This window comes from Lemur catta, chromosome 3 (genome assembly GCF_020740605.2).
Source record: "Lemur catta isolate mLemCat1 chromosome 3, mLemCat1.pri, whole genome shotgun sequence".
NCBI classification, from domain to species: domain Eukaryota; kingdom Metazoa; phylum Chordata; class Mammalia; order Primates; family Lemuridae; genus Lemur; species Lemur catta.
The window spans coordinates 58032065-58054040 of record NC_059130.1 but is presented as its reverse complement, the minus strand read 5'-3'; the positions used below and the strand labels follow the sequence as shown (position 1 = coordinate 58054040).

At 33.5% G+C, this 21976-nt stretch overlaps 1 protein-coding gene across 2 annotated transcripts in view; it reads left to right on the top strand.

Annotated features, from left to right (window-relative positions):
• The window catches only part of HS2ST1 (heparan sulfate 2-O-sulfotransferase 1), a 165812-nt gene that overhangs the window by 115837 nt on the left and 27999 nt on the right, over window positions 1–21976 (top strand). For both annotated transcript variants that reach the window (XM_045547592.1, XM_045547593.1), the window contains exon 2: window positions 21143–21381. In XM_045547592.1, coding sequence (XP_045403548.1) covers window positions 21143–21381 — 239 coding nt within the window. The remainder of the gene's footprint in view (window positions 1–21142; window positions 21382–21976) is intronic.

Sequence of the window (21976 nt, the reverse complement as noted above, 5' to 3'; positions counted from 1 at the left end):
ATTTGTATCGTTTTTGGGGGGGAAATGCCCAAATCTTTTGTTCATGTAAAAAAAATTAGATTGGCTGTTTTCTTAAGTTAAAAGGTAAAATTTTTTTGTTGATATTATACAAGTCTTTTGGTGACTATACATTTTGCAGATATTTTCTCCTAGGCTTTGGCTTTCCTTTACATTTTTATGTCTTTTTTATGTTTTTATTTTATTTTAGAAAAGTCCAATATATTGATGTTTGCATTTGTAGTTCTTGCTTATTGTGTCATATTTAAGAAATCTTTGCCAAACTCAAAGTTACTAAGATTGTTTCTTTTAGAAGTTTTATAATTTTAGCTCTTACATTTAGGTCTGTGATTTATTTTGAATTCATTTTTGTATATGGTATGAAGTAAAAATGAAGATTCCTTTTTTTTTTTTTTTTTTTTTACATATGGCTATACTGTTTGGTTGAAGACATGATCATTTCCCCAATTGAATTGTCATCCCAACTTAGTTGAAAATAAATTTATCATATATGTGTAATTATATTTTTGGATTCACTATACTGTTCCATTGATCCAGATGTCTATTTTTATGCCAATACTATATAACAAGTCTTTTATTTTTTTCTTTTTAAGAATATTACAGGGGTACAAATGTTTTGGTTACGTGGATTGCCTTTGTATTGCTTGAGTCAAAGTTATAAGTGTGCCCATCACCCAGATAGTGTACATTGTGCCCATTAGATATGATTTCACAGATCTCCTTCTTCCCCCTCCCACCTGCATGATTTCCATTGAGTTTTACTTCCATCTGTGCACAGGAGTGCTGATCAGTTAGTTCCAATTTAATAGTGACTACATGTGATGTTTGTTTTTCCATTCTGCTACTTCACGTAGGAGAATGGTCTCCAGTTCCATCCAGGTTGTTGTAAAAGGTATGAATTCATTTTTCTATGGCTGATTGTACTCCGTGGTATACATATACTGCATTTTATTAATGCACTCATGAATTGATGGGCACTTGGGTTGATTCCACATCTTTGCAATTGTGAATTGTGCTACAATAAACATTCTAGTGCAAGTGTCTTTTTGATAAAATTACTGTTTTTCCTTTGGGTAAATACTCAGTAGTAGTGGGATTGCTGGATCAAATGGTAGGTCTGCTTTTAATTCTTTAAGGAATCTCCATACTATTTTCCATAGAGGTTGCACTAGTTTGCACTCCCGCCAACGGTGTATGAGTGTTCCTTTCTCTTCACATCCATGCCAGCATCTGTTGTTTTGGGACTTTTTGACAAAAGCCATTCTCACTTGGGTTAGGTGATATCTCATTGTGGTTTTGATTTGCATTTGTCTGATGATTAGTGATGTTGAGCATTTTTCATGTTTATTGGCCATTAGTTTATCTTCTTTTGAAAAGTGTTCATGTCTTTTGCCCACTTTTTAATGGGGTTGTTTGATTTTTTTCTTGCTGATTTGCTTGAGTTCTTCGTTGATTCTGGTTATTAGCTCTTTATCAGATGTATAGCATGTAAATATTTTCTCCCATTCTGTAAGATGTGTATTTGCTCTGTTGATTGTTTCCTTGGATGTGCAGAAGCCTTTTAATTTAATCAAGTCCCATTTATTGATTTTTCTTTTTGCTGTGATTACCTTTGGGGTCTTCTTCATAAATTCTATGCCTAGGCTGGTATCTAGAAGAGTTTTCCAACATTTTCTTCTAGAATTCTGTGGTTTCATATCTTAGATTTAAGTCTGTTATCCCTCTCAAATTAATTTTTGTGAGCGGTGAGAGGAGTGGATCCTGTTTCAGTCTTCTACATATGGCTATCCAATTTTCTCAGCACCATTTATTGAATAGGGATTCTTTAACCCAGTGCATATTGCTGTCTACTTTGTCGAAGATCAGATGACAATATGTAGATGGTTTTATATCTGAGTTCTCTCTTTTCCTTTACTTATGGCATGGGCATAGAGCCTCTAGGACAGTGTTGTATGAAAGTGGTGAGGGTGGACATTCTTGCCTCTGTCACAGTCTTAAGGTGAAATCATCCAGTCTTTCAATAAAGTATGTTGTTAACTGTTGATTTTTCAAAGATATCCTTTTATTGTTTGAAGAATTCTCTTCTATACCTAGTTTGCTGAGGTTTTTTTTGTTATGAATTGATGTTAGATTTTTGTTCATCTGCCTGTATTAATATGAATATAAGGTTTTTAGTTTGTTAATAGATCATTGACTTTTCAATGTTAAACTGCCTTTTTCCTCTAAATCACATACCATATTTATATTATCAGGTCAGACATTTTCAAATAATTCGTTAGAATGACATAAAATTTATTTTACTATTCTTCTGCTTTCTATATTAAGAATAAAAGGACCTGTGGAAAATGTTCTCATGTAATATATCAGATGGTGCTTCTCATGTGCGATTCTTTCCCATCATCTGTTCTCTCAAATTCTCATCACCATACTGTTTTGTATTCTTGGGATAAACCTTGTATTCCTGGGATAATGGGTATGGTGATTGTCTTTTCACTTCATTAAATTTTGTTAATTTTTGCTTCTGTGTTTATAAGGGATTTGATCTCTAGTTTTTTGTTTTTTGTTTTGGAATGTCTGTCTGATTTTGGTATCAAAGTAATGCTGGCTTCAGAAAATAAGTTGGGGAAGTGTTTTCTCCTTTTCAATTTTCTTCAAGAGTTTCTGTTGAATTAGTGTTTTCTTAAGTGTTTGGTAGAATTTTCTAGTAAAGTTATGTGGCCTATTGTTTTATCTGTGTGAAAGGTTGGTTTGTTGGTGTTTGTTTTTGTGGGAATGTTTTTAATCTATTAATTTAATTTCTTTAATAGGTAAAAAGGTTATTCTGTTTTGCTACCTATTCTCATGTAAGCTTTGTTAATTTTTGCTTTTTAAGGATTTTGGCCATTTTGTCTAAGCTATCAAATATATTGGCATAAGTTGTTTATAATAGTCTCTTGTTATTTGTAGTACTATCTCCTTTCTCATTTATGATTTTGATAATTTGTGTCTTCTCTCTCTCTCTCTCTTTTTCTTATGTCTTTATTAGTCTTGCTGGAAGTGTATAGCTTTATTGATTTTTTTTCCCTCCACAAAGAATCAGCTTTGGTTTTGTTGATCCTTCTATATTGTTTTCTGTGTAATTGATTTCTGCTTTTATTTGCTCTTTTTTTTTTTTTTTCTTGTTTCTCTGGCTGAAGCTTAGGCCATTGATATTAGACCTGTCTTCTTTTCTAATGTGATCATGTGGTACTATGTATGTTTCCCTTAAACCACTGCTTTAGTTGTATCTCAGAATTTTGATATGTTTCAGTTTTATTAGGTTCAGAATACTTTTTTAATTTCCTTTTTGGTTTTTCTTTGTCCTGTGGGATACTTGAAGTATATTATTTAGTACAAATATTTGTGGACATTTCAAATGTCTTTTCTGTTATTGATTTTTAATTTAATTTCATTGTAGTCAGAGAACATACTTTGTATGATTTGAATCTTTTCAAATTTATGGAACCTTGTTTTGTGACTCAGAATATGGTCTGTCTTATTAAATGTTCCATGTGCATTTGAATGGGTATCTGTATTCTGGTTTAAGTGTTTGTAAATGCCAATTGATCAATTGGTCGATGATATTGTTCAAGTTTTCTGTATCTTTACTGATTTTCTCTCTGCTTCTATCAATTGTTGAGGGAATAATGGTGAAATCTCTGAGTATAGTTATGCATTTGTCTGCTTTTCCTGTGAATTTTAATTCGTATGTTTTGAGACTCTCTGATAAAGGTACACAAATGTTTAGGATTATTTTGTTCTTTTGATAAATTGACCACTTTTTCATTATGAAATTACCCTTTTTATCTCTGTCAATATTCTTTGCTCTGAATCCATTTTATTATTAATATGGCCATACTAGCTTTCTTTTGGTTTGTGTTAACATGATATATCTTTTTTCATCCTTTTCCTTTTAATTCATTTATTTCTTTCATTTAAAGTGGTTTTCTTGTAGGCAGGGTATGGTTGAATCTTGCTTTTTTATTTTTGTCCAACAATCTTTGCCTTTTCATTGGGACATATTGCTCATTTACTTTTAATGTGCAAGTATCAATTTTAGTAATTATAAGTAAAGATTTAAGAATTTGAATAATATGGTGGATCCCATTAAGTAACCTTATTCCTAAAATTTCAGTTTTCTTTACTTTTCAAAACTGTGTTTTATTTAGACTTACTATTTATAGGATATCTTAGGCCACCAAAAAAAAAAAGCCAAAATTGAGAAATAAAGTGGGACTACATTAGAAATAAAATGACCTCCAAAGGTGAGAGATTAAACAACAGAGAATTCTTTTATAACATTTTAGTTATAAAAGGGTGAAATGGAGAATGATACCCAGAGGGTCACAAACCAAAGTCAACAAAAATCTATTATAATAATTAACCAGGTTTCAGTGATGTTCTAGTATGCTTTGTAATGGCTTCTATTTGGTACAGGTTTTAGGTCACTTGCTCTTGTATCACCTTGGGAGCTTTTTAGAAACACAGATTCCAAATACTTCTCAGCCCTACAGAATCCATTATACCCTAGAATCTTAAGATAATATAACTTTTCGTATAATTCTTAGATTCCTCTATGCCCAGAAACTATGGTCCTGCCCTGATTATCTGACTACTTTAATCTCTGACTTCTCTGCCCCTTTGTCTCTTTCTCATACAATCTTGGCACCATTAAAGGAAAAACCCTGAGGATTAGATGTAATAACCCTATTACAGAATATCATGCCAAATAGCCTTGACGTGTAAGGAGCTTTAGCTTTGACTATGCTGTGTGTAACATTGCTAGGTTAGTGGGAATCAAATCACATCAAACCTTCACCTTCACTTCTTTGGAACATTGTCCTTTCTTAGATTGCTCAGTAAAAAACTTTATCTCCCATATGATTTAATTTAGTAATACTGTATTGCTTTTACTAAGCAAATTTGAGTGTCTACTCTGTGCTGGGTAATAGTCATCACCTTTCTTTTAGAGAAAGAAGTAGCTTTTTAAGAAGTTATGCTCCCCATGACCCAAAGTCACATTAATTGTGTGTGATTTTTTCAGTTTCTGCAATTTGATTGGTCCCAATGTGGAATTACAATGTACTTGAATTTATGTTGCCCAATTCGAGTAGATTAAATAAGGTTATAGAATAAACAGTTTTGGATAGTTGTTACTTTGCTTCATCTCCATTAATCTCATTAACTTATAACCTTTCCACAATGATTATAGTTTTATTTTTAGAATAGGAAAATAAGCCAAAAATATTAATTGATTTGAAAGCTAATGTTAACAAACGTGCAAACCAAGTTTCCCCTTAGTTGCTCACTGTACAGAAAGCCAATTATTGAGACAACGAGGATTGTCAAGGAAGAAAGATTTATTGCAGAGGATATCAACCTGCCGGTGGAAGGAATAGGTTGCTTCAAATATGCCTCTCAGACTGGACTGAGGGGGTCAGGGGTTTTTCTAGAGTTGAAATGAATAATGTATAAAGTGAAGGGACATTATTACATGTTTGGGGCAGAGTGCAGGGCATGGCAAGTGCAGTGAGAAATTATACTGGCACATACATTACATGATCAAAAAGTGGCTGATAAGTCCCTCCCAGGGCAGAGTTTTTAGCGGTATAATGAGCTAAGGATTAATATTGGTCATTCTTTAAGTCTTGTGTGCAGGCAGGATTTGGGGAGTAGGTTCTTGAGCAAGGTCCGGTAACTTATCTCTCTGGACAAACAGGTGGTATAAGGCCTTGTTATCTTGTGGCTACAGGAAGTTTCTGCCATTTCTGGGGAAACATAAAAAAGGGAATGGATTAGTGAAACTGAAAGTTAAGAAGTTCTGGTCAGCAAATTTTACCGGCCTTGGAACTTGAAACATAAGAGAACTGCAAAAAGGCATTTTTGTTCATGAAGCCAGTTACACTAATATGGTATATTGGCAGATCACTTCATAATAACTTATTTTAAATCAGACATTAAAATGACTATTAATAGTATTGTATAGTAAATGTTAATTGTCTATAAAATAATATTCTACTTGAGAAGTTTATCCATATGATACTTGAATTGTTTCATATGTTAATAATTAAAATGCATTGAAACACGATCAAGACCCAAACGATGATCAGGTTTTAGTTTTTGTTGATTGATATGACTGTCCACAATTTTCCTGTATCTGAGGTCATTGTTGAGTATGCCAATTATCATTGCATTGTGAGCATGTGGAAGTGTCAACTAGTAAAGAATTGTAGTTAACAGGATGCTGAATTATGATTATTTTTTTGTAAGAGAATTGTTTTTTGAAAGAGAATTTTTGGAAATTGATGCTTAAAAAAGAACATCCCAGCCAGGCGTGGTGGCTCACACCTGTAATCCCAGTACTTTGGGAGGCTGAGAAGGGAGGATTGCTTGAGGCCAGGAGCTCAGGACCAGCCTGAGCAATATAACGAGACTCCATCTCTACAAAAGCTACAGAAATTAGCCATGTGTGGAGTTCAAGGCTGCAGTGAGCTATGATCATGCCACTGCACTCCACCCTGGGTGACAGTGAGACCCTGTCTCAAAAAAATAAAACAAAACAACTCTAGACTATTAGGAATTAGGATCTGTAACTAATTTTTAAAGATCCATTAAAAACATGAATTCAACTAAAAAGCTATAATATAACATGGTTTTTCAGAAGATATAAAGCTATAAAATATAAAAGGTAATTTTTCAACTCACTTTTTCACTCTCAACAATAGATGATGTGTAATCTACTTAAATTTGAACTTCAGTTCTTAAGTATTTTGGTAAGCTAGGACTGGAAAGTAGTCTCATCAGGATTTCTTCATATATAGGAAGATGTTGCCAAATGAATGTCTTTAACATGGTTCCTGAATTATTGGTTGTACCCAAAAATTACAATTTCAGATTAAACGGGTAGAGAGCAGTGAAAGTCATTCAGAATTAATAAATGTTGCATTTTCAAAGGGTTTTATAACAGTTTATTCTCAAGAACAATTTAAACATTTCACTTATGCTTCTCATAATGATAAGTTATAGCATCTTTTAAGGAGGAACAACCTAGCCTTAGGAGACTTAATGGTTGGTGGGGAGCAATGAAGGAGATGGGACACCCACCTAGCTCAGTAGAATCAATGCCGTTAGTCAAAAGGTAATGTATGTGATGACCAGAATACCCTCACAACTAGTTTATACCATTAAGTTGAGTAGCCTTGTTTTTCACAAATCTAAGCTATATCTAAAATTTCAAATTAATGGTGCAGGTACCAATTAATTAGTCATGTGCAAAAGAGAATATTCTACATCTGTCTTCTTAATAAGCCAACAGAAATGCCATCTAGAACACAGATTCTCAAAGTATTCCTGGACCATCTTATCAGCATCACCTGGGCACTTGAAATGCAAATTCTTAGGCCCTGAATTAGTAGCTAGGAAGGATGAGAAGTCAGGAATCTATATTTTAACAAATGCTCCAAGTGATTCTGATGCATGCTTAAGTTGAGAGCCACTACTCTAGAATATGACGCATATTCTAGTGAAATAATAGCAAGTTTTTAGCATTGCTAATTCTAATTTTCAAGCAGCTGCTGCATTAGGTTTCAGTTAATGATCTCTAAACCCAGCTGGAGTTGAATCCTAGTTACTTCTTATTTTTTATACTTACTAGTGAATGGAGCACCAGGTGCAGTTGCTGAAGTGTGAAAATAATTCCGCTTTGTAGACAGTGCTGGCATCTCTTTCTTGATTTTGAAAATGCTTCAAATCCTCTTGGTATGATATTTATTTCAACAATCAAAGCACATCTATTTTAATGGCAATTTGGACTTCTAAGAATTGAGGAATTTTCTGGAACTTCCTGCTAACTTAATATCAAAATTAATATTTTAGCTGGATTACAAGGTTCTGATTTTTCCACCAGTATTTGCATTTTAAGAATAATTTTTAAGTGTCTTCCTGAATAATTTACTTTCAGCCTTCTTCACATTTTCTATGTTATCAACATCTTTAGTTTCCTTTTGGAAAAAAATGCTAGCAGAAATTTATTTTAGTGAAATGCATTCTATAGTAGTAAGGCCCAACTATGTGCTTTGTGAGTTGCAAAACTCATCAGGCCTTCAAAAACCATTTCAAAGGCATATCAGTAAGATGTTAAGCAAGCATATATGTCTACAACTTCTTTATCAGTAGTGTACTAAGTATATATTTAAGAGTGGACAGTGTGATCAAAAAACACTTAAAATGTTCATTAATAGATGAGAACATGATCTTGCAATAATATTGCTCTCTTACAGCCCCCTCCCCCTGGGAAAAAATTCTATTTTCTTGTAGGAATGTCCTTTATAAGGCAATAAATCTATTAACTTTATTAAATCTTGACTATTTAGTATGTGTCTTTTTAGTATTCTGTCACAAAATGTAAAGAACATCAAATCCTTCTGCATACCAGAGTACAATGGTGATCTTGAGGTAAAGCATGTATGTGATTGAGTTGTGCAATGATTTGAATATAGTTTGTCCCCACCAAAACCCATGCTGAGGCTTGGTCCCCAAAGTAAGGGTGTTGCGAGGTGGTAGGACTTTTAAGAAGTGTTTGGGTGATGAGGAATCTGCCTTAAGAAGGAATTAATGCTGTCTCTTGGAAGTGAGTTCTCCTCCTGGGACTAGATTAGTTACTGCATGAGCAGGTTGTTATAAAGCAAGGATACCTCTTTTGTTTGTGCTCCCTTTTGTGCACATGCCCAGTTCCCCTTCCATTTCTCAACCATGTTTTGACACAGTACATGGCCCTCACCACCAGGCACCAGATGTGGCTGCCAAATCTTGAACTTCTCAGCCTACAGAACCAGGCACTAAATAAACTTCTTTTATTTATAAACTATGCAGTTTCAGGTATTCTGTTAAAGCAACAGAAAGATGGACCAAGATAAGTTGCAAGCTCAAGAAGTCACTTTTTTCATAAAACAGTTTGTACTTGAAAGAAAGGTCGACAAACTGTGTTTATTCAGACTTGGGTTGTTGGCAGATATTTTCTCAAAAATGAACAAAGTGAACTTGTTACTTTAATGAAAACAACTGACAGTATTAGTTGTCAATAAAGTTAAAAAAAATTAGTATCTACCACCGTAAGAATGAGTTTCCCAATACTTGAAGACTTCTGATGAGATTGGTGTTATAATGAATGTATTTTTTTAAATGTATAATTAAATATGTTAACATTTGGAGGATTAATTCTGTATACCAATATTTTTTAGATGGCAGTACAAGGTAGATCAGTATAACAGTGTATATTCACTAATATGAATGGCATATATTCATTAATATGGTTTTCTGTCACATTGCAACTAACCTTTAAGAAATTAACACTTGAGTTTTAATGTAGTGTCAAAAAAAAGAATATTCCTAATTCTCTGAAAAAGCTTTCTTCTGTATCCAACTGTAACTGTATGAGTCTGATTTTCTTTGTACACCCCAACTCCAATAAGTATATGGTAACATTTTGAATAGAGAAGCAGGAAATCAATAGTTGTCTTCTTAAATGCCAGACATTTAAAAAAAGTTTGCAAAAATGTAAAATAATGTCACTAAATTTTTTTTGGTTTTGGAAAAATACTTTTTTTTTTTACAAAAACATGTCATTTATGCTAACATGTCATGTTCTTTTAAATGAGTTAATAAATTTTTTAAGGTTCTCTTTTAATTAATAATATATTGATAGATATAACCTGCATAAACACAAGGTCTTTGATGGACTTAATATTTTTCAGTGTACAAAGAGGTTCTAAGACCAATAAGTTTGAGAACTGCTGGCTTAGAAGATACAGTTCATATTCCTAGTATGGTCATTAAGACACTGTGATCTGGCCTCTGCCCACTTGTCCACCTCATGTTTTACCTTGCTCTTAACCTTTCTCCCATATTCTCTTATATTCTAAGTTTTTTTTTTTTTTTTTTTTTTTTTTTGAGACAGAGTCTCACTTTGTTGCCCAGGCTAGAGTGAGTGCCATGGCGTCAGCCTAGCTCACAGCAACCTCAAACTCCTGGGCTTAAGCGATCCTACTGCCTCAGCCTCCCGAGTAGCTGGGACTACAGGCATGCACTACCATGCCCAGCTATTTTTTTTTTTCTATATATATTTTTAGTTAGCCAGCTAATTTCTCTCTATTTTTAGTAGAGATGGGGTCTCACTCAGGCTGGTCTCGAACTCCTGACCTCGAGCGATCCACCCGCCTCGGCCTCCCAGAGGGCTAGGATTACAGGCGTGAGCCACCGCGCCCGGCCCTATTCTAAGTTTATTGAGAACCACTTTTAGGGCCTAAATCCAGTATTACGTCTCCAAGGGCTTTGCTCATGCTTTTCCCTCTGCCTAGAATGTGTCTTTGTCTACTCAGAAAGTACTTTATCACAGTCACCTCTTCTGTGAATCCTTTCCTAACCATTCCATTTTTGGGAACTCCATTGCATCTTGTATAAACTTATTGTAGCACTGTGCCACTAAACTCCTCAAGGGTAGGTTTATCTCTAGAACCTGCTACAATACCTATAAATTAACAGATTCCCAGTAAATGTTTAGGAATTAGTTAATGAATTCGGTGCACAGAACTTGGTTAGAAATGGTCACAGCATTCTTTACTCAAAGCTACATAGTACAGTATGACTTTGCTCAGTTACTTGAATTCTTACAGTAATCATAAGATATATCTTTCTCAAAGTAGATAAAGATATATCTAGGTGTCACTGAATAAAATAGGATTGTGGGACAATAAGCATTCCATTCCCTTCTGGCTCAATAGTCACTGGCCTGCTTCTGTCTCTATTTCTGCTTTTTTCTATTTTGTATAAGCCTGGGGGTTGAGTGGGTGGAGGGATTCCTCCAAAAACAATCCACTGTAGAGGAGAAATTGATATAGCTTTATGGAATTTGTCTAGTGGTTATGAACCCCAGAGTTCCCCTGGCTTCAGCTCTCATCAGTGCAAAATTTCTTTTTACATCATACTTTGGCAGGTCTTCATGTAACCTGTATATGATTATCTCCAGAGACGGATAGCTCACCACCCCCTAAACTGCCTGTATCTTTACTTTGCACTAATTATTTGAAAGCCCATTGTCACTTGAGCCACAGTCTATATTGCCTTCTGGACAAGATACTATAGAAAGGATGCTGCCTTTTCGCAACAACTTTTAGTCCTTTTATGTAGTTTCTCTTTTCTAAGCTAAGTGCATTGGTTTTTTTAAACAGCTCTTTGTGTGGCATGATCCATACAGCTTATTCCCATACTGGATGTACTCTAGTTTTTAGTGTGTACCTGAAATAACACATAATATCCCTGTGTGATTGAATACAAATTTCTTAGGAACTGTTCCTTCCTGTGATTTAAGACAGTAATTACTGTGTTTTGGTTAGGAATATAGGCTTTGTATAAGACAGATGAGGGTTTGAATTCTGACTTTCTTTGTCACAACTATGTCATTAATGTCTCAGTTTCCATAGTATTACCAAAGAGGGTTATTGTAAGAATTAAATGAAATAATGTACATTTAAACATATAACATTTTTCCTGGCTCATAGTAAAGGCCCCATAAGTGGAAGCAGTGTTACTCTGATAATTTTAAGCTTATCAGTATAGCCTAAAATTGCCATAGATTTTTTTTGCCAGCTGTTTCATACTACTACTGTTAAATAATTTTATAATCATTATACTAATATATTTGTTATTCATCAACTTTTGCTACTACCCAGACTTTCTCACCTCCCCCCGTTAACCATCTCCACATTTTGAAAGCCAGCCCCATTGTTTTAAGGCTCAGCTTATTCAGTGTACTTTCTGGAAGTTTCCTCTCCAATTCTTGGAATCCAGAAGTATTTTGTTCTCACTTAATGCCATTTGTTACAGTGGCATTTGTTCAAATTTGTACAAGATGGAAATTGAAAATAGGAACAATTCACTTGAAAAGTTTATAAAAAGGTAAGGGATGGTTTGAGATTTAATGTCTTACTAAAGCTCAAGCAAAAGAAAAAGATTGGTTGAACTCCCCATTCTGTATCAGAGTACTCATTTCAAGCGATTGAGATGAGTAAAGAATGAAGCCTTGAAGTCGGCTCATCTATGATTTTTAACTATAATATTTTGTATTTTAAAAATGGGTACTTAGCACAGCCATTATTGGCAGGTACAAATAAGAGGCAAGGGTGAATGGACCACAGATGTTTGTAAAGAATCTTTTTCCCAGAAATGCTATAGCATCGCCATCCCCCAAACATGGATGCAGGTGAATCTGACTCTGGTCTTGCACATATGTTGCATTAGATACAATCAGATCAAGACAAATTGGTGTTTTTCTGAACTATGAGTTAGGAGATATTTCATTTTATAATTCGAATAATAGGTCTCATATCTATATTTATACTGCTATATTTAGAGAAAAATTTAGGTCGTATATTGGACCTACTTTCAACCTTCTTAGAATCATTATAGTAACCCACAAAGGAGGAAAACCTTTGTATGTTATTTCTTTCCTATTGTTCATGAATGGTATTTAGAATATTATACAATTACTAATTTGGGGAATGATATAATCTCAAGAATTATGTTGTTTTTGGCTTTGTGGGTGTTTAACTTTTTAAATTTTGAAATACATATTTGCAGGAAGTTGCAAAGATAGTACAGTGTATTTTGCTTTTTAACACCTAGAAGCATCAAGTCTCTTTATTTCCACAAAAAAAAAAAAAAAAAAACCTAGAAGCCAGTTGTCTTCTGTCCTTCTGTTTCACTGACTATCACATGTTATTTACCATGCCTAATTCACAAGAATCTTACAGAAAACCATTGAAAAATGCTTTTACAATTCTAAAATAAACTGCTTCAAAGTTTTTTAAAAGGCATTTGCAAAAAAAGTAGATTTTTTTGTAATATTGTAATGTATTTAACTGTGAGGCTCTACTCCTTTCTAATACAGAAACAGACTGAATCTCAGTCAGTATAATGTGAAAGTCTCTGGAGTTAGATTAACCTGGAATGCTACCCTGACGCAGGTAATCAGCTGGTGATCACTTAAATTTTTGAGACTCAACTTTCTTGTTTAAATGGGGATAATAATGGCACCTCTTAGGATTGTTTTAAGAATCAAAACGTGAGATGATGCATATAAAACATTTAAAACATAGTGATAAGTCAGTGTTAGTTATTGCCAGTATTAATATTTTACATAGGTGATTAGTATATTTCTCAGATTCATAATAAAAGTAAGTTGTAACTTATAAGAATTTCACATTTTAAATTAGTGTAATAACTGTTAAAAACCATAATCAAGCTTGGCAAGTACATTAAGTAAAATATACTTCATATTCTTTTAACTTAGTAACCCTAGCAAAAAAAAGGAAAGGATTATATTGGTTATTGGATTGATGGGATATATAACAATCACTTTAATAGTCTTACCTAATAGATCATCCCAGGAGCATTAGCTAATATTTTTTAGTGAAGTTTGGAAGGAAAATTTGATTTTTCTTTTGTAATATATTTTCATTAATGTTAAAGATTAATTTACAGTTAACATGCAGGCATAATGTATATGTAAAATATATATCTACAGTGGTCTAGAACAAGTCTTTGCACATGAAGGCACTCAATAAATATTTGTTAAATTAAGAATAAATGAGTATTTTATAAACTATTGAGTGTTTTATAAATATTTTTATTTTTAATGATAGTGTTATTAAAATGAACTCCTAAGATCTCAATATTTTTAAGAATACTTTATTTTTGATAATTTTTAAAATGAAACTAACATAAATTAATTATTTTAAAGTGAACAATTCATGAACATTTAGTACATTCACAGTGTCATGCAACCACTATCTCTATCTGGTTCCAAAACATTTTCATCACTCCAAAGGAAATCCTGTAACCATTAGTCAGGGGCTCCCCATTCCTCCCTCCCCCATCCTTTGGCAACCACCAGTCTATATTCTGTTTCTGTGGATTTACCTATTCTGGGTATTTCATATAAATTCAGTCATATAACATGTGACTTTCAGTATCTGGTTTCTCTCGTAGCATATTTTTGAGGTTCATATGGATATTGTAACATGTATGAGTACTTTATTCCTTTTTATACGTGAATTATTTTCCACTGTATGTATATAGTACCATAATTTGTTTATTCATTCATCTGTTGATTTACATTTGGATTGTTTCCACCTTTTGGCTATAGTGAATAGTGCTGCTACAAACATTTCTATGTATTTATTTGAGTACCTGTTTGCAGTTCTTTTGGGTATATACCTAGAAGTAGAATTTCTGAGTCATCTGGTAATTCTGTATTTAACTTTTTGAGAAGTCATCAAGTTTTTTCATCATAGCTGTACTACCTTACATTCCCACCGGCAATGTATGACGATTCAAATTTGTCCACCTCCTCATGAACACTTTTATTTTCTGTTTGTTTTTAATTACAGCCATATAGTGGGTATGAAGTGGTACTCTGTTGTGATTTTGGTTTACATTTCCCTGATGACTGTGATGTTGAGGATCTATCTTTTCATGTGTTTGTTTGGTTATTCATATATCTTCTTTGTTTCTTGTTTAGAAACTGTTCTTTTCTAACGTAGGCATATGGTGCTATAAATTTCCCTCTCAGTCGTGCTTCAACTGTATCTCACAAATTTTGATATGCTTTAGTTTCATTCATTTCAATGTATTTTAAAAATTTCCCTTGGCACTTCTTTTATTTTTTCCTATTTTGTTTTTTTCTTCTGTTTTCTTTTTCTGCATTCCCATGGGTTACTTGTATTTTATTAGAATTACATTTTGATTTATCTAGAGCAGCAGTCCCCAACCTTTTTGGCACCAGGATGCCAAAAGGCCAGGATTTCCACGGATGGGGGATAGGGGGAGATGGTGAGCAATGGGGAACGGCTGTAAATACAGATGAAACTTTGCTCACCCACACTCACCTCCTGCTTTGTAGCCTGGTTACTAACAGGCTAAGGACGAGTACTGGTGTACTGTGCCATGGCCTGAGGGTTGGGGACTGCAGATCTAGAGTGTCTTTGTATAGTTTTTTTCATGGTTGTTTTATGTATTCATTATATAAATACCACTTAACAGTTTCTTGGTGTCATCACTTTACCAATTCAAGTAAAGTGTAGAAACTTTACCTCCATTTATTCTCCCCCATTTACAATATAATTGTCTTAAATATTTGCTCTACATACATTTAGAATCACATCACACAGTGTTATAATAATTTTTGTGTTATCTGTCCCATATAATTTTGAAAACTTAAGAGGAAAAAGAAAGTTTATTTACTCATAATTTTACTCTTTCTTTTTGATATTTTGAGATTTCTTTCTTTTATCCTTTTGTTTCTGCTAAGAATATTGTTTAGCCAATCTTTTAGGGTAGGTCTACTGGCAATAAATCAATTTTATTTCATAAGAGTTATTTTCCCCTTCATTCCTGAAATTATGTTCCCTAGGTACAGGATTCTTTTATTTCAGGACTTGAAAAATTCTGTGCCACTTCCTTCTGGCTTCATGGTTTCTGATGAGAAATCTGCTGTTATTCCACTTTTCTCCTGTAGGTAAGGCTTCATTTTCTGTAGCTGCTTTTAAGGAGTTTTTTTGGTCCTTTGTTTTCAGAAGTTTAATTATGATGTATCTTGACATGGATGGCTTTGTGTTTATCTTATTCTGGAGTGTGTTCAGTTTCTTGAAACTGTATTTTTATGTCTCTTGCCAGTTGTGTGAAGTTTTCAGCCAACATTTCTTTCTTTCTTTCTTTTTTTTTTTTTTTGAGACAGGGTCTTGCTCTTGCCTGGGCTAGAGTGCAGTGGCGTCATCACTGCAACCTCAGACTCCTGGGCTCAAGCAGTCCTCCTGCCTCCGTCTCCCAAGTATCTGGGACTGCAGGTGCATGCCACCACATTTGCTAATTTTATTATTTTTTGTAGAGATGGGGTCTCGCTCTTGCTCAGGCTGGTTTCAAACTCCTGACCTCAAACAATCCTCTCACCTCAGCCTTCAAGAGCGCTAGGATTTAGAGGCGTGAGGCACTGCACCCGGCCCGTAATTTCTTGAGTACTTTTTCAGCCCTGCCTTCCGTCTCTCTTTTGAAGACTTTGTGGTACCACTGTTAGAGCTTTTGTTTTGGACCACAATTCCCTGAGCTCTATTCATTTTTGCTTTTGTTTTTTCCTTTCCTTTCTTTCTTTTATTTTAATTTCTCTTAACAAGTTGTGATTTGAAGTTTTTTCTTTTCTTAATCCATTTTCCTACTGCTATTCAGACTCAGCAGTTTCTTTTGTTTTATTTTACAGTTTGCTAAACTTTTCTCCATCCTTTCCATTCTATTGAACTCATTCACTGAGACTTTTATTTTAATTATTGTATTTTTGAGCTCTAAAATTTCCATTTGGTTCTTCTTTATATGTCAAGGCATATATAAAGTATACACTTCATGTGTCAAGGCACCCTCACCCATAGATAATTCTTAGATAGGCACTGCTGGTTTACTCTTTGATTTCTCCTTGCCTTTGTTCTTTACTTGTGATTAACCTCTTTTTTCTGCATGCTTAGCAATGTCTTTAGGTAGGTTGTTATCAGGCCTCATTTTCCTAGAGCTATTTTCTTTTTAGGGGTAGTTAATCTGGAATGATGGACCCTCCCTGCCTATGGTTGGGCTCTAAGAAGAAGCCCTGAAATGTGCAAGCCAGCCTTGTGAGAGTCCATAGTTTTCTCATCATATTGTCAAAGGAGTCCATGACCCAAAAAATTACTGTGAGCCACTAATGTATATTTTTGCTCTGCTGTATTAGGCATATATAGTTTAATCGTCTATAAACCATCTTAGCGTATTATCTACTGGAGAGTTAATATTTTTATTGCCAGTTTCTATGTTTTCTTCCTATAATTATAGATATTAAGATTTGGTCATATTTTTCTTAATATTCTTTGCCTTTTATTATCCATTTACCTGTTATCAATCTATTTATGTTATTTTTTACTTTGACATGCAGAAGTTTCGGTATTTGAGGTCAAGGCAATGTATTACTCCTTCTCTTTGCTGTTTATTTTATCCCTCTAGTCTTAAAATGTCATCCAAAATACAGAAATATGCATTTTCAGTTCTCTTCCATTATTCTGTAGTCTGATAGATACATCTTTATAATTTTAATGCTATGTAGATTTTAGGTTGGTGTATATAATGTAATGTTTCATACTTAGCTAATCATTATATTCTTTTAATAAATAAGGCCTTTAAGGCCTTGCCAATATGAGCTAGGAAAATATTGCTATTATTAATGGTTTTTTAAAAAAGACTTGAGTTTGTTGATAATCTGCCACATGGAAAGATTCATCAAGCTCAGGCTTGTGTCACCTTCAACTGGAGCCTAGAGAAACTAGAATTGCCGTGGAGTTCATTGTCCATCTTCAGTGGTGCCTGGCCTGCCTGCAATTTCATGACTCTCAGATTGTTCCCCATTATTTGTAGGCTATACATTTTGTAATGATTCTGAAATAGCTTGCGTATCAGATTCTCTATACAGTTGAACCTTAAACAATGTGGGGGTAAGAGGTACCAACCCCTTGCACATTTAAAAATCTACACATAACTGACTCTCCCCAAACTTAACTACTAATAGCAGTTGACTGGAAGCCTTACCTGTAACGTAAACAGTCTATTAACACATATTTTATATGCTGTATGTATTATGTATTGTACTTATAATAAAGTAACAGAGAAAAGAAAATGTTAAGAAAATCATAAAGAAGAGCAAATATATTTTCTATTCATTAAGTGGAAGTGGATCATAAGGATCTTCATCCTTGTTATCTTCACAGTTAGTGTGCCGAGGAGGAAGTAAAGGAGTTAGTCTTGCTGTCTTAGGCGTGGCAGAGGTGGAGGAGGCAGAGGAGGTGGGAGGCAGGAGAAGTAGGCACACTTGGTGTAACTTTTATTGAAAAAAAAAAATCCCTGTATAAGTGGAGCCATGCAGTTCAAACTCATGTTGTTTAAGAGTCAACTGTAATTTATTACTCAAACATGAAGAAAACATTACATCAAAGTATTTTAAATATACGCCTACATTCTTTAAGTGCACTACAAATGTGCTCTAATAAATCTTCCTCGGTGATGTAAGAGAGCCTCAGAAGAAGCTATACTAACTAGATGTAGAGCATCTTTGATAAAAAAGAATTGGAACTACTGAATACTTAGTAAGTAAAGAATATGTCCATATTGCAACCACCCATACTGATTTTAAATATAATAATTAATAATTTTGTATTAATTTACCATCAATAGTAGTTACTTCTATTTAAGTGAGATTTGATTTTATAAATATTATTAATAAAATTACTGTTAATATTCTACACTACTTTTACCTTTTCATATAGTTTTAAGCCTAATGTAATTGTCCTGTATATTTAAGCAAAGTAAAAATACTTGAAAAAATAGGAAATGCATGTAAATATTATTTGAGTGAGGAAAGTAGTTATTCTAATATTTGTACCTTTTCATAATTTAAGACTTTTTAAATTGTGGGAAATATGCAGTCTATATAATTTAATATACATAATGAACAAAGAATAATAGTTACTTTTTAAAAATATGTTAGTTTCATGACCCAGCTAGAGTTTTGACACCTTAAAAAATAAAAAATCCACAGACTAAATAACTTCTTTTAAAATGTAATTTTTATTAATTTAGTAGCTAATTTTCAAAGTAATTATTTAGGTATATAAAATTTTATAAGTTCATGCAATAATTTTTAAAACAATATTGCAGTTTGTCTTTATTATGTTTTTTATAGATAAAATACCTCTTCATGAATTAGTACATAAAAATCTGCTTTTCCAAATATTTTATTTAAAAAAAAAACTAGTGAGTAAATTCAGCACTGTTGATTGTAGGTGAATCTTTTAAGGGCAATGTCATGCATATCTGGGCTTCTAGAGGAGACCTCTTCCATTTCTGTCAGCAGTCTAATGTCAAAAGCACTGTTTTAGTTCCATTAATAGAAAAGGGAAGATGTTTGGACATAACATTACCATAATAGTTTTGAACTGTAATGATGGTTTGAGGTTGTGTGGAAGATAAGATTCCTTTTAAAATTGCATATAACAATGTTCATAGATTCATAGGTTCTCAGTAAATATTTGTTGAATTTATTAGAAGACAACTTCCAAATCCTGTGTGGATGCTTATCATCATAACATCACCTTGATTTATAAGTTCATTTATAAATCACTGTTGATTTGAAAAATATTATGGTATGTGCTTCTCAGAAATCTCTCCTGGCTCCTTATCTTTGTTTTTTCTTCTTAGCCTCTTTTATTGATTGTCTTTTTTTCTGCCTGCCTTTTAAATATTGGTATTTCCTAAGATTCCGTCCTAGGGTCTCCCTCCATGCTACATATTCCAGATTATCTAGGCAGCTTCCTCTATTCCCATGGTTTCCTGAGCTGTCTTCTACTTGAACCTTTAATCTCAACTCTAGACCTATTTGCCCAGTTATATATGTAACATCTTCTGGATGTTATATATGCCCCCTGGATCCCTGGCGGTCCAATGATGTGTTCAATATTAAGCTCATTATCTATTTCTGTCTCCATTCCCAACCCCTTCCCCTGAAAAAAGGGTACGTATATTTGCATATAAATATATAATACATGCATGTATCTGTCATATATGTACTTTTCCTCCTGTTTTGGAAAGCCCACTACAGTAGCAGCAGGCCTAGAACTTTTAATCCAAGTCTTTTGAATACAAATCCTCAGCTCAGAGTATACTCTCTGTATCTTCTGAACCAAAATTTAAGATGCATGCTTTGATAATATTTGAAGCCTGGACTTGTTATTATAATTATATCACATTGCTTTTTCATGTCCCCTTATTAAATTGTCAGCATTATAGGAGGGAGACTAATGTAATGTAATATAATATAAAATTGCACATATAATGTAAAATTGAAGTTATGCTAAATATAATGTGTGTAGTATAAGATAAATATATATTTTTTAAAAGGTGACTTGACCTAGTCAGGGAGATCAGATAATGCTTCCCCGGGAGGTGACTGAATTGAAATGTGAAGGTTGAGGAGTTAACCAGACAGGATTGGGTTTTGGGGGGATGGGGAATGGAAGAGTGTTCAAGACAGGTGAGACAGCTTGTACAGAGATCTAGGGGTAGGAGCGTGTATGCTATATGTGTGACCAACTATCCCTGTGCAAACTAATTTGCAGTCTTATTAGAGATTTTTTTCCCCTCTCATTTCCTTCTTTCCTCTTCTTCCTTTCTTTCATCCCTCTTAAAAAAATATTTGAAGCTGAAGTTTACATTAAATAGAGAACAGTAGAAAGCAAAATATAACTGATTTTCAAACCGTATAGCAGACAGTGATTTAAATTAGAAGAACCATGAAATTTAAGGGATAAACATAGCCAGGCCTTATCTGTAATGCATCACCAAAAAGAAAAAAGTTTTGTGGTGGTGGTGTTTGTACTCTTGTTACCTAAAGTCATATTAGCATTTATAATCATTGTCCTACATTTTCATAAACAAGGGAGTAACTAAATCCTAGGTAATAAATTTTAAAATCTTAAAGATTTTGTAAGTGATTTCTTTTCTAAGTGCATTTTTTACTATGAAGTTTAGTCTGTCTTGGTGTTTGAGAATTAATTTAGGCTATAGAAATTCTATTAGAATGTAAAATGATTTTAGAATGTAAAGTGACTACTGCACTGAAGCAGTCTCTGGTCTGTGCTATTCTATACTTGATGACTTTCTTTATTCTTTTGTTCTTGATATACATATGTATTATCCTTCAAAAGTAATTCTGAAGCTTTGGTCCTCAAAACATTTCTTCCATTCTCCTTTACCCAGTTCTTGAATAGGGAAGTTATGTTCTAGGCTATAGCTGTCTTAGAATCAACTAGATTAATCATCTTAAAAACTCAAGTGATTTACCCATATTTTTCATATGCCTTGGTCCTTTGCTTTATTTTGTTTATTTATATTTTTATCTTTCCTTATCACGGTCCAAATTTCAGTGTCCAGAACTTCCTTATAGTTTAATGTCATTAAAAACTTAGTTTGTATCTGGTTTTCTTTGCAGAAAGGGCTATTGCAAGACATGAAGTCCGAGAAATTGAGCAACGACATACAATGGATGGCCCCCGGCAAGACGCAGCTTTAGATGAGGAAGAGGACATGGTGATCATTTATAACAGAGTTCCCAAAACTGCAAGCACCTCATTTACCAATATCGCCTATGACCTGTGTGCAAAGAATAAATACCATGTTCTTCACATCAACACTACCAAAAATAATCCAGTGATGTCACTGCAAGATCAGGTATTACTTTTTAGGGAATGCATAAAGAAACGTTTTCTGATACTTCCTCAAATTTTGTATCTCAAGGAGATAAAGTGTTTTAAAGGAATATGCGTGCTAATCGCAATGAATCATAAGCCTCTTAAGGGAAGGGACCAACCAACTTTTGTTTAATTTTACTTCACAGTATTTGGTGCATTTCCTTGCATATAATATGTATTCAAAATATTTGTGAAATAAAAGAATTAATGAGTAGCCTGAATTTTTTTAAGAGAAAATTGATGCTTCTCAGTATAGTATCATTTTAAAAATATGAAATAATTTTGGCAACATACACTGCAATAAAAATTTCTCCACTCAAGATAGAGAAATAGTTGGTGAATCCTTATACTCAATGTTGTGATTAGCCTCCTGAATCTTATCTCATCTTTAATAATTTATATAAATACTAGCTATAAAGTCCTGGAGACCAGAGACTGTGGCTTATATTTTCATTATAATCTTGCCTTTTAAATTCTCAAGAAATTTTAGATCAACAAATGAATAGAAAATTTTATGAAATGGCTTTAAGAAAAGTGGAGGAAATTGTCTTATTAAATGAAGTTTACTCATCTCT